Source organism: Penicillium taxi (assembly GCF_028828555.1).
Source record: "Penicillium taxi strain IBT 34144 chromosome Unknown utg000005l_segment0_segment0, whole genome shotgun sequence".
Taxonomy (NCBI): Eukaryota; Fungi; Ascomycota; class Eurotiomycetes; order Eurotiales; family Aspergillaceae; genus Penicillium; species Penicillium taxi.
Window position 1 is genome coordinate 209,250 of NW_026643207.1, and position 12,392 is coordinate 221,641.

General features: G+C 44.0%; 8 protein-coding genes across 8 annotated transcripts; 1 reads left to right on the forward strand and 7 right to left on the reverse strand.

Moving 5' to 3' along the window:
- Positions 1 to 49: 49 nt before the first annotated feature.
- N7495_007441 (uncharacterized protein) lies at positions 50 to 268 on the reverse strand (the record flags this gene model as incomplete). The annotated part of the gene is made up of 1 exon (XM_057210092.1): positions 50 to 268. The coding sequence occupies one exon, from the start codon at positions 266 to 268 to the stop codon at positions 50 to 52; it is 219 nt and encodes a 72-aa protein (XP_057059635.1).
- Positions 269 to 1,020: 752 nt separating this feature from the next.
- On the reverse strand, positions 1,021 to 1,887 carry N7495_007442 (uncharacterized protein; the record flags this gene model as incomplete). The annotated part of the gene is made up of 4 exons (XM_057210093.1): positions 1,021 to 1,158; positions 1,315 to 1,481; positions 1,531 to 1,736; positions 1,796 to 1,887. The coding sequence occupies 4 exons, from the start codon at positions 1,885 to 1,887 to the stop codon at positions 1,021 to 1,023; spliced, it is 603 nt and encodes a 200-aa protein (XP_057059636.1).
- Positions 1,888 to 3,253: 1,366 nt separating this feature from the next.
- On the forward strand, positions 3,254 to 4,684 carry N7495_007443 (uncharacterized protein; the record flags this gene model as incomplete). Its single annotated transcript, XM_057210094.1, has 1 exon — positions 3,254 to 4,684. One exon carries the CDS (start codon positions 3,254 to 3,256, stop codon positions 4,682 to 4,684), a length of 1,431 nt encoding a protein of 476 aa, XP_057059637.1.
- A 295-nt stretch (positions 4,685 to 4,979) lies between these two features.
- N7495_007444 (peroxiredoxin family protein) lies at positions 4,980 to 5,710 on the reverse strand (the record flags this gene model as incomplete). The annotated part of the gene is made up of 5 exons (XM_057210095.1): positions 4,980 to 5,015; positions 5,073 to 5,219; positions 5,270 to 5,433; positions 5,496 to 5,608; positions 5,661 to 5,710. The coding sequence occupies 5 exons, from the start codon at positions 5,708 to 5,710 to the stop codon at positions 4,980 to 4,982; spliced, it is 510 nt and encodes a 169-aa protein (XP_057059638.1).
- Positions 5,711 to 5,876: 166 nt separating this feature from the next.
- N7495_007445 (NAD(P)-dependent alcohol dehydrogenase) lies at positions 5,877 to 6,878 on the reverse strand (the record flags this gene model as incomplete). Its single annotated transcript, XM_057210096.1, has 1 exon — positions 5,877 to 6,878. The coding sequence occupies one exon, from the start codon at positions 6,876 to 6,878 to the stop codon at positions 5,877 to 5,879; it is 1,002 nt and encodes a 333-aa protein (XP_057059639.1).
- Positions 6,879 to 10,517: 3,639 nt separating this feature from the next.
- On the reverse strand, positions 10,518 to 10,872 carry N7495_007446 (uncharacterized protein; the record flags this gene model as incomplete). The annotated part of the gene is made up of 3 exons (XM_057210097.1): positions 10,518 to 10,541; positions 10,588 to 10,703; positions 10,755 to 10,872. 3 exons carry the CDS (start codon positions 10,870 to 10,872, stop codon positions 10,518 to 10,520), a joined length of 258 nt encoding a protein of 85 aa, XP_057059640.1.
- Positions 10,873 to 11,173: 301 nt separating this feature from the next.
- On the reverse strand, positions 11,174 to 11,517 carry N7495_007447 (uncharacterized protein; the record flags this gene model as incomplete). The annotated part of the gene is made up of 2 exons (XM_057210098.1): positions 11,174 to 11,325; positions 11,406 to 11,517. The coding sequence occupies 2 exons, from the start codon at positions 11,515 to 11,517 to the stop codon at positions 11,174 to 11,176; spliced, it is 264 nt and encodes an 87-aa protein (XP_057059641.1).
- A 108-nt stretch (positions 11,518 to 11,625) lies between these two features.
- Positions 11,626 to 12,020, reverse strand: N7495_007448 (uncharacterized protein; the record flags this gene model as incomplete). The annotated part of the gene is made up of 2 exons (XM_057210099.1): positions 11,626 to 11,810; positions 11,831 to 12,020. The coding sequence occupies 2 exons, from the start codon at positions 12,018 to 12,020 to the stop codon at positions 11,626 to 11,628; spliced, it is 375 nt and encodes a 124-aa protein (XP_057059642.1).
- Between the last annotated feature and the right edge of the window lie 372 nt (positions 12,021 to 12,392).

Genomic DNA, 12,392 nt, shown 5'->3' on the forward strand with positions numbered 1-12,392 from the left:
AGTGTCCCGAAAGCCTTAAAAAGAGCTACCAGTCGAGTGCGCGGTCGGCTCAGTCATAGTGGTGCGATGCCGCAGGGAAATGACGAGGCATGCCGGTCTCAGTGTGCAAATCGGGTGTCTTCTCCGACAGAATGACACCATGTTCAAGGATTTGCACCTCGCGGCGCTTAATAGTCATCTTCCAGAGCCGCATACCGGGAGTAGTAAACACCTCGGCCACCTCCTTAAGGGTCTTTCCAGTCCGTCTCGGGGAAGCAGAAGTACACATACAGTGTCATGGTGGAACAGAACACTCCAAACACCAGATACACCTTCCACTGGATTGAGGCAAAGGCTGGAGGAACAAATTATGAGAGTGCAAAGCTGAAGATCCAGTTGCTCGAAGTCGACAGAGCCACGGCCTTTCTCCACGGGCGCCAAGGGTAAAGCTCTGGAGGGTATATCCAGCTGACTGGTCCCCAAGTGGGTGCGAAAGCTAGGTAAGATGAATGTTAGCACAGTTATCATCGCTTTTAAATATCTCTTTGCAAAATAAATTTACAGGCGACGAATAAGTAGGTAAATGCGATCAAAGCTGAGGAAGACGTTGAAATAATTGATATCCTGTCCACAAAACACACCCTTGCCTAACCTTGGCGGCATGGGGCGAGTCAGAGATATCCCACTATTTCTCAGGAATGTGGTCGAGACCTCCAGGTGGTGCGGGCTTGCCATCTGCTTTCATGACACCACCGGTGGCAAACAACCCAGTCGTCATCAAGAGAGAGCCAACTAGCAGGGGTCCACGACCCCCAACGGTCAACATAGACCAGGGTAAAGACAGTCATCAGTACATTTATCACATACTGGATGGAAGAGACGACTAGGTTGGCTTTTTCCGTGAGTCTAGTCGTTCCCATGAGGTAAGTAATGTAACTAACCTAGTAGATAGCAATAACTATCCGGCATGAGAGGAGGGGGTGGGGTTAACTTGCAGCATCATCACATTCGTGCCGATGAGCTGAGACCAGATCTGCGTGATCATACGACGTGGGTGCGGTATATCATGCTACCACGGAAGAGGTCCAGATAGGAGGCGTCATCGCTCTGACTTTCGAATTTCTCCATAGCGCGAATCTCATCCAGCTCGATATGCACGAATCGGTCATTCAGGTCTCCCTTGGCGTGCACCAGAGTCAGTACCTCATGTGTTTCATTCCATTAGCCTTTCTTAGCTAACCAGCGAGGGCTCTCTGGCAGGATGAAATACATAAGGAAAAGGAAACTCAGCAGGGAACATCTGGAGGCTCCAAGGTACACACCGAGTGGCCGTACCCTCAAGGTAGAGCCATACGAGATGTAAAACATAATGAGAATGCCCCATGTGATAGCCCACTTCTGGGCTCCGTCGAGTTTTCCACACTTGTTTGGCTGAGCCATCTCGGCAACATACACAGGGACCTGTGCACTGAGGATACCGACAAATTCCGTTGATAAAACGACTAATGATTAGCTAGCCGATACCAAAAGAGGAGCAGACGATGATACTACCAAGACACCAGATGACCGAATTAACTTGAATGGCAGACTTGCGACCCAGCCAGTCAGTCAGAATACCAGAGATGAGAGCACCAGCGAAAGATCCACCGGGTATGGCAGCAGAAATACCACCCTGGGTGGATGGGGTCGGGCCACCACAGCGACCATCCTCCGTATCGAGCTGATTGAAGAAATACTTGAACTGCTGGGTTCTGAGGCTATGAAAAATAGCAAGGTTAGTTTTCATTTGGGGTCCAGGTGAAGGAGAAATAAGTACATAGCAGAAAGGCTTGCAATGTCAAATCCAAAAAGTGCACCGCCAATTACAGGCACCGCGGTGATGAAATAAATGTAACTGATGACGTACATAGCGAAGGTTTGACAGTTTCTAAAATTAAAGCGAGTGTGGGATGAGAGGAGAAAGAAAAGGGAGAAGAAGTGTGAAGAGAGAGAAAAAAGATGAAGAAGTGGGAGAAGTAGGTGGCTCAAGTACGAGGACGCACCAGAGGGAAATATATATAACGATATCAATTTCACCCTTGCAGCCTCTTCAATGATAGTTCTTTACCTGCCTATAAGCTTACATCCTCAAAATTACGAGTATTGTTTCACAATACGGATCCCCATTAGACCTGGCCCTCAGTTGATTAATGGCAACGTTACTGGGGTTTCTTCCATTTCAGAACCATTTAAGGCCTTTCCTCTCATGAATCAGAACTCGTGTCAAATCGTATACATTCCAAATCACTTTTTTTAAGAAGTCATCATTAATTGGAAGAGCTATATATCCCCTAGAACCGAAAACAACTAATTCTAAGGTTTTTTTTATATCTAGGAGATCCCCTTGTTGCACAGGAGCCATGTTACCATCGCGTGGAAATTTGTACAACCCGAATTGCTACTTTGATGATATCTACCTATCATATGGTAAATCATCAAGAATTGTATACCAGTATCCATTCATATATGTTTCTTGAATATTTGAAGTTAATCATGCTGTGAAAAAGATAAACATGAATCTTGAATATCTGGATAGTTCCAAGGTTACAAGACTCCTTTCTCTCTTTGTTTTTCCTTCCAAGGTTTCCCAATGTCCTAATTCTCAACTAGGCAAAAAACTAGCTCTATTGAATATCTTTCAATTCTGCTGTGGAAGATCTTGACAATGATGGCTCATTATCTGACTGCTACGCCACATAGTTCAACATTGGAATAGGACCTCCCCTCTCTTACAACCCTACCTCATCACCTGCATCTTTGAACAAAACAATCTCAGGTTCAAATAGCTTTGATGGGGAGCTGAAGTCCTTCTAAAGAGCCCTCGGCAAACTAGACGAGAGAATTGCTGGCGAGGTAAATCCGACGATGGCGATGCTATGATCGATGATGGAATTGTGGAGAGTTCAACATTGTGTCAGAGGGGAAGGAGATACCGAGTGGCGCAGTGGGCTGAATACTATGATATTATTAACTTTCTACCCACAAAAGCATGTTATAGTATGACTTTAAAGTAGAACAAGCAATGATAATGTTGTCGACCTGAGGCTTAACTCCATAATGCTCTGTATGATTGGTGGAATAAGTGGAGCGAGAAAAGTTTAAAAATCCCCGGATCCTGAATTATGATTGGATGAGATTATTCGCCTCTTAAGACGATAAGCTGCTTATCGCCATCTCCTACACTTATTAAATCGTTCCTCCTGATCTACTTTCAGGTGGAACGTGAACACAGGCCATGGATTTAGTACCCAGCGATGTTCTCCTCATTATCGGTGAACATCTCGATCACCATGCCGATCGCTGGAATCTGATCTTCGTTTCTCAACTCTTTCACAACTTATTCCTGCCCTTGCTCTATCGAACAGCACAACTACATAATTGGCAGAGTATAAAATCCTTTTTCTATGCCCTCACCAACAAACCTGTCCTCATTCATGCAGTGCGCCAATTGGATTTGTCTGGTTGGCAATCGCAATGCATAACCAACTCTGAGAGAGAAGAGTTGAAGACCGCAGCAGCTTTAATAGAATGCATCAAATCATCCTCACACTCTGCAGAGGAGGCTACCCAGTGGGAGGTGGATCTGGGAAAGGGTCATGTCGATGCTTGGATTGCTTTGTTGCTTCCAATGTTGAGCCAGCTCAGGCAACTTCATTTGGCATATGCCACCCATACTCCGTGTCTAGATCGCATCATGCATCGGGCGATCAGCGGCGAGAGACCTTTTCAACCCAGTTGTGCCTTCCAAAAACTTCAAGAGGTCTCACTATATCACAGGGATGAAATTGAATATAGCAGAGACAATCATGCTGACATCAACTCTCGTTCACCATCCACTGCTCTTCTCTTATCATTCTTCCAGTTACCATCCATGCGTGCTATTTGCGCCAAGTATGTGGTAGATCAGAATGCAGGCACTGAAAACCCGAACATTAGTTTATCTGAATCTGAAGATCAAAATACTAAGCATATCCAGTCGTTCCAACCGGGGTCCTCTACTATCACAGATATTGATTTACGCTCGAGTAGTGGGAATCATGGAATGAAGACCCTAGTTGCCTCGTGTACTGGCCTCAGATCTTTCAAATACCAACATTCTGACTCAAATCTTATCTCTCGTGGGTATCAACCTACGGCGTTCTATCGCTCCTTGGCCCGCAGTAAAGGAACTCTTCAAACACTGTGGCTGGACCACTACGGCGATCACTACCCATTCACTGCAGCTGGACTAAATCAAAGCCACGATGAATGGTTCGGGTCCTTAGCTGATTTCACTGCCCTCCGAGAAGTCCGCATTCGACTACCCAATCTCCTCGATATTCAATATCGAAACGATCCGACAACACCCCTTTTAAATTGTCTCCCATCCTCGCTAGAGACCCTCTACATCGAGGGATGTGAGGAACGACAAGTTCCAATGCTGGCTTCACAGCTCCAAGCAGTTATTGAAAATCGTTGCACTCGCATGCCGAGATTGCAACGAGTGGAAATCGAGGGGGGTTTCAGGAATACCTCATCCGATGAGTATGCTGACACCACCAATCCAGCTACATTTGATAATACGATTAAAAGTAAAATCATGCAAGCTGTCGAGCCGCTGCATGTTCATTGTATTGCTGCTGGAGTTGAACTTCACCTTTATGACCGTGCATTCCACAACTTCTAGATTGTGACGTGCTGTTTCCTTTTGATTGACCTTACGATATTATACCATTTGGCGATGTCACATTCAGAAATCACGAGCTCATTCTATCCGCCCATTGTTGATGGTTGATTTAGGTTATATATTGAACTTTATCCCTCTTCTTGCTATACATACTAAGCTACATAGATCGATCCACTCCTATTCTTGAAATGATGATGAATTGATTGTATTCTTTTGTCTATTATATCACGAACGAATCCTTTGCACGTACCATAACATGGATTGCATAATGGTCACGCGATCGTGGAGATTCAACTTAAAGAGAAGCAAGCACTGCATCGGCACCCGACACCTTCAAGTAGATATTAGCAGCAGTTCTCTGAAATTGGGTTTAGTTTATATGACTTACCGTGAGGGCACCACCCTGGGTCTCGATCTTGGCGTAACTGACCTTGCCGTGGTCAATTACGATGGCATAACGGCCAGTGCGCCCTGAAGCTTGGTCTGCCCAGCCAATGCTTTTGGAGAACTTGGCATCAGGGTCGGTAAGGAACAACTATTCAACAATCAGCCATGATCAAGATTCATAACTAGAGCTCCACTGACGATATCATCTCCGCGGATGTCGTTGGCCTTGCCCCAGGCGCTCATAACAAATGGATCATTGAAGGCAAGAACTGCCACAACGTCTACTCCCTGCTTACGGAGGGCGGGAAGATTCTGGATGTAGCCGGGCAAGTGCGAAACGGAACAAGTGGGGGTGAATGCACCTATAATTAACACGTATGCATCAGCTCTTGAATTGTTAGTTATAAACGGCTAGCTGATTTACCTGGCACCGAGAACAGCACTACTTTCTTATCGGCCCATTCCTTGGAGGCATTGTAGTTGATAGGTATACCACAAGAGGTGATCTTTCCGCTCTCTTCCGAGTAAGGGATGTATCTTTCTCATAGCATTAGTAGATAATTTAATGCATTGGGTCATCTTAACTTACTGGAACACCACATCGGAGGGGAAAGAGTCGCCAGGCTTGAGAGTAGTCATTTTTTATGAAATAAGATGAAATAGGATGATTTGGATAGTTGTTGGGGAAGAAGATAATGTGCGGGGTAGCTGAGCTTAAGATGTCGCTTCACTGCTATGACGCTACCGCTACTTTTAGTAATCCTTTTTATTGACAGAAATTCAAATAGTACTAAGTGATAGTAGACTACTTTTCAGCCACAAGTACCCCACGATATCTCATTTTACCCTCTTCAAGTGTCTTCAGACTTTCCTTCACCCCTTCCAATGTCATTGGGAAGGTCATCTTAACTGGCTTGATCTGATGAATCGCCGCAAATTCTAGCATATCCCGGTGAAGTTGTCTCGGGGAAACAATTCCTCCCTGGATTCTGAGACCATTGAGAATCAATGGCATGTACGGAATCTTCAGATCGTTTGAATCAACAGAGATTGGTGAAATCACACCACTTGGTGCCATCACCTCAAGGAATAGTTTCCAATCTGGCTGGCTGCTGGTTGTGACAATGAGATTGTCGATCGGCTTCTCCAGTTTCAACTCCTTCAACCCCTTAGTCGCATAGAACTCGGTAGCTCCTAGCTCCAATGCCTCCTTCTTCTTGCTATCGGTACCAGAGAAGACGATGACTTGGCACCCCATCTTGGCAGCGAACTGGATGGCCAAGTGCCCCAGACCTCCAACTCCCACAATTCCCACTCGTGCGGTGGAGCGAACTTCGGCGACATGAAGCGCATTGAAGACAGTCGATCCGCCGCACATGAGTGGGGCAGCATCCTCGCTAGTCAATTCATCGGGGATTTTGAAAAGAAAAGCCTCTCGCCATACGGCATGAGTACCAAATGATCCTTGGTCTAAATTGGCGTTGGCGTACATCTTGCGTTCTGGGCACATGGTTTCCCAGCCTGTCTCACATTGTCGACAGTTACCACAGGAATCTTGCTGGTAGCCCCAGCCCACGCGGTCACCTTTCTTCAATATCTTGACGTCGGGACCGATCGCTTCGACGAGCCCAGCTCCTTCGTGGCCAAGAGCCATGTCGGTGGTCTTGTAATGTACATCTGTACCGCATACGCCAGAATGGGTTATCTGAACGAGCACACTATCGTGCTTCAGGACATCTCTCTTGCATACGCCCTCTCGAATAGTTCCATCCGAGGAACCTTTGAAAACAGTGAATTCGATCGTCATTGTTGAACTTTGCTAATAGTATTGAATTAAATGGAACATTCATCATTAATGATTTATACTTGATTTTGATCCCTACGTCACAATATTCCAAGGTTGATAAACCTGAACGATATCATTGGATCGCTATATCGTACTCGCTGCTATCCCTTGCCTCTTGCATCAACACTTCAAAGTTGTACTCTGTACTGACTCCGAAGTCTACCCTACACTCCTTCAATATTGGGAAGGGACCTTTATAATCCCATTATTTCAATGAAATTCAAACTTTATGAATTTGATCGATGAATTGATTCCATCAAAAACTGATAGCTTTTCGATCTTTTTTGAAATGCGGGGTCGACTCACCATCTCACCGCATCTTTGGCAGCATCAAGTTCTTCCGAGGCTGTCTGCAGATAAATCCTTCGGTCATTGGATGAATTTCCTGTAGATCGAGATCTGATCGCCACCCACAGTCTCGGTACATTTATCACAGTTAACAAGCAAAAATAAGGGCGGCCTTCAAAATACAACCACTCTTAGCAAACTTTAGACCTGATATGTTATTTCCAGGGATATAAAAGAGTCGAGGACTTCTATACGACTTGGACTACTTGGTGATTCATCATCTCGCTTTGAATCTGAACCCGAATGCGGAGCGAGCAAAGATACTTTTATCCAACGACCTTCACCAGTGATTTTTCTCACCTTTCCGATTAGTATTGTATTCTCGAAAGAAGAGGAACACCTCAGTACACCAAGAAGAGATCATACATTACTTGAAGTCTGCAGTATCCGGCCCGATAAAGGATTCGTTTTTGTATGCAGCAGGCGACCCCCAAAATCCGAAAATTCTATGGCGTAGTCGAAGGTTATGACTTGGACTACCCCGGCTCATGGAATCTATTGGTAGATATCAGTCTCAGTTGGTTGAATAAACATACCGCTGCTTTCATGAAACTTGAGACTATTGGACGCTTCGACAGAGTTTTTATGAACTACATCCAACACAGAAACTAATCGAAAAATGCATTGGCAGCGAGTCGCTAACTCTTCCCGCGCCGGCCACTGAGAGCTCAAAGTGTGACGTTAAATATCCTATGGAAACCACAATAAACAAACGGCATCAACGCTGCAGACTGCCTTGATGATATGAAGCACATCTTCAGTTAGCCACAGTCCTTAGAGTTATATCAGTATTCAGTTACTATATCAGTGCACAGTCACTTCGGACCCATGCAGCAGTGTCCTCTTTCTCCTCAATTGGCCGTTTTGGTCAAAATATCCCTGTAGTTACCGGTTCCAGATTAGTCAACATTGTGGATAGCAATAACATAGTGAGGTTTAAAGTGAGCTTGCATAGGTGAGGTCAAAAGTGAATTTGAAACTGAAAGTAGATGACTTGAAAAATGTAAAATTATCAACACATTGAAAGTGAATTTGAGATTCACGAGAACGGAAACTGATGGGTCTTGCCTGTCGTCCCCGTGCCAGGACGCATCACCACCAAACATCGTGTCCTCCAGGGCTAGGGCTATCAGATAAGGATCATTTACTTATCTAAAATATCAATAAAACTTCGGGCATTAGAATTGAATATTAAATGAATATTTGACTGCTTGGAAGCTGACAGTGTTCTCAGGCTTCACTTCTCCCACGAAAAGAAGAATAACTTCGACTCGAAGCGTAAGACCTCCCATGTTCACCTGGGCATGAAAATGGATTGCAAAAAGCATCAATTCAGAATGTTCCTTCAGCTTTCAGGCCCATGAGTTTTGCAGCTTCAATCTTCAGCTGGGAAGACCCTCCCTTGGATTCTTTTTCTCAAACATTGAAATAACTCCACTCACTGTTCACTTATACCTGGGGCAGCTTTGATACCACTCGAGATTACCGCTCATCAACTATTTAATCGCCTCGATCATTCGACAGGTATTAGCCCTATCTTATCACGCTAGAATATTGTATCAGTTACTAGTATAGAGAATCTTTTTGGTGATTTAAAAGCTATCTATAGTTTTAGCCAATTCGCAAACATCGATCCACGAACATTGTTCTTGGTGAGATAGAACGTGCACAATTTATCGGTATTGCTTTCAGCCAATTTTTTCGGTGTCGAGTACAGTTCGTTAACAATATTGACTATATCTTTCATCTTTTGTAGACTGAGGAACATTGGGTCGGCGTAGACTTATGAGAGAAGTTCAAAATTGCTAATGACTTCGACCAATCTAAGCATATGCCTACGCCACTATCTGCACGGAGCATCTAGATATAGACATCAGAAAATAGTAGTTCGACGACTATCTTTATCGCCTTCTTGCTAAAATGCTTTAAGTATCTTTTCCCAAGATTCACAGTGTCGCACCAAGCCTCAGATGGCTATTAGACTATTTGGAACAGAAAATCCAATGCCACATGTAGTTGCTTCAAGCATGGCATTGACTCCTTCTTTGGATCAAATTACCAGTTACCGGTGAATGACTGGATTATTTGGCCATCATGGTGACAACGTAGAATAAATAAGATTCGTCAAGCTTACATTTCTGCAATTCAACCCTGATTGTTGGTCTATTTTGAACTAGCGGTGAATATCTTTATCTTGTAGAATGCGACCGATCATTTATTTAAGAATGTTCTTACTTTTGAGATAGCTAAAGTGAAATCGACAGTCTAAGCCACAATAAAACCTTGAAATATGCATGCCCAGATGGAGATGCAGGTATCTAGATAATAAATGATACATCACTGCATTCTCCGTCCAATTTCAATTTTTGCTAGTTCTAAGGTATCCTAAATACCCAACATCAATCATAGCAATACCTTCCAGTGCTATCGAACCTTATTGGTGTATGCAACCTCGCGCGGTGAGCCGTTCAGGACTCGGATTCAACAAGTCGATTCGATCATCCCTTATATCATTATGTACCAATCAATATAACACTTAGACATGTACTATGTACTAGGTTCTAGATCCCTGGATCTACAATTCAAGATTATGGGCCCAGTCAAACGCACTTGGGCATGACATTAATATCCAAGCATAACTGCTCCCTATTGAAATTGGGTCAACATGATGTCTACAGCGGTAAAGACAAAGAATATCATACTCGGGTTGAATATATAATTTGTAACAGAATAACACAGATATAGTCAATCCCATACTGGAACCTTGGAAGGTCTTACATCTAATATATTAACAAATAGGCTCTGTAGCTACTCCATTCCCCATCCTGTCGTCTATCATTTCCCCTGGAAAAGTGAATGGTAGGTTAAGTTCAGATGGTACGGGAAGAGGACTCCGTAGTCTACGCCACCCAGAAGGATTCATAGGGGGCTGCACCGTGATGATAACTAGTCTCAGAAGTAGGTTTTGAGCTTGTATAGTCATATAGACTATCCGCTAGAACTTACGGAGCCATTATGTTGCATTAACCAGGTGGATTGAAGCTTTCCTCGGTTCTAAAAGTTAAATACGTATCATTATATCGCAGAGAAGACACTTGAGAGTGAGAAGCGGGCGCTTGATCTATTTTCGAATCATATTGATATTTAGATTCTTGTCCTTTTTTTGTGCTGGATGATGTTCTGCTGATGTAAAAGTGGCAATTGACCCTGATGAAATGGAATGTGCCAAAGCTATAGGTCCTCCGTGAGATTCTACTTCATTCGCATCGGGTTGCACTGGTATGAAAGGGAACACTATCCGCCCATCAGTAGTCATGCTTACTGGTTTTCTCTGGAACTTAGTATTGTGTCGGCGATGTGGTTTACTTTCCAGGCAGTTTGAGTCATTTTGCCAGAAACTCATGTCTTGCTGCAGTGTTAGCGAAGTGATCTTGCCGCCTGTAACGTTCTAGGTCCATATTTGCCTTAGAAGGAAGGCCGTTTGATTACCAAACCAAGGGCAATGATAGTCGCGCCGGTCAAGTAATTCAAAAAAAGGGAAGATATACTTAGGATTCTGGTCTGACAAGCTGCCAAAATCGTCAATTATATGCTGTGCCAAGCGCATGCAAATTACCGCATTTTGAATGACTTCTGGGGCTATGTGATTGGCTGACACTACTCTTTTAGGCCTCCCAAACTTTGCCGACGACCTTGGAATAAAATGCCATACCGATCAAGTAAGGTATCAGTGTCGGGACTGACTATTAGATTGTATCACCAATTCCCATCCTAGGTGAAGCACTTTGAACTTCAATGAGCCAATGCTCACTTACATTTCGAGGAAATTCCACATCGACGTTGACATCTTGAATAAAGAATGGACGACCAGTTTGGATTGATAAACTTCGATCCATCAAATAAATGCACTACCAAAGGAGCCGAGATATCTCATCCTCGAACGCAGACATTGCCTCCACAACTTGATTCTTCTGGAGACCGAGATGATATGCATGAGATATTGCAAGCCCAGAACTTTCTCCGCCAATCCATGCGCATCGATGCGAAAAATGTAGATAGACTACAATGAAGTCAGCCGATATTAAGTTGTTATTCATGGATCCTGCCTACACCATCAAGATGACCGTTTGTAGCACAAACATTTGATATGTAAACTGGTATAATCCGTCTCTCGCGGCACTTTATAGACTCCAACTGTCTGAATACGGACCGGCGTCGCCCTCGAGTTGCGATGACTCCACTGATTTACCATTCGCGAGGAATGCTGCTTCTTGCCAAGTCTCCTCGTTTAGTCACCATAAACTCAGATTGTATCAAAGGCACCAAAATATGCACCTACTCGAAGCACGTCTGCATAAGCTTATCCCATTGTTCTCGATCCGGAACAATTTGGTGAGTTTCGAAGATCTGACTTGTCAATGCTTCCTGTAAGCCCAGTGAACTTTTTGATGATTAAGGAGATGGTGTGACACAAGGCCGAAATGGATGATCTGGTAATACGGATCAAAGTTTCATGTATCGAACGCCCATCTGCTCTAACCGATTCTACACCACAGTTATATTACGGGTGATGGATGATTCCCCTGTAAAGGTTCGAATCTGAGGCAGCTTGCAGGCTTGACATTTTCCATGTCTTACAGACAATGGCCGTATTTTAATGGGATTGCACCTCTGGGCTGATGTATCAGGAAGTTTCATTAGGAACAAGTGCTTAATAGGAACGTTGTGATCCGAAGAACGCCATCTCCCACGCATATTGGTTTCTGTCTTTCGCAATTGTATGTATCTCTTGACCACACACGCCTGGCAAGGGATTTCTCCACCACATTAGAACCACTCAGGTCAGCCTTTTTAGATCAGTCTACCCATTTTTAATTCAAGTCTTCAAAGCTCCATTCAAAATATTGACCTTAATTTTTCATCGCTAGCTTTCGCTACATTCGTGCATAATGTTAGCTCATTGGCCAATTTTCCCCCAATCCCAGACTGACCATGCTTTGGTGCATTTGCCTCGTTTTTTCCGTTTGGACGGATGTTCAATCAGGTCCTGACCATCTTCATGCTTCAGAACCATGTCTAATCCTGATCGCATAAAACATTCACTTGCCGTTCCAGCCGAGCTGAGAA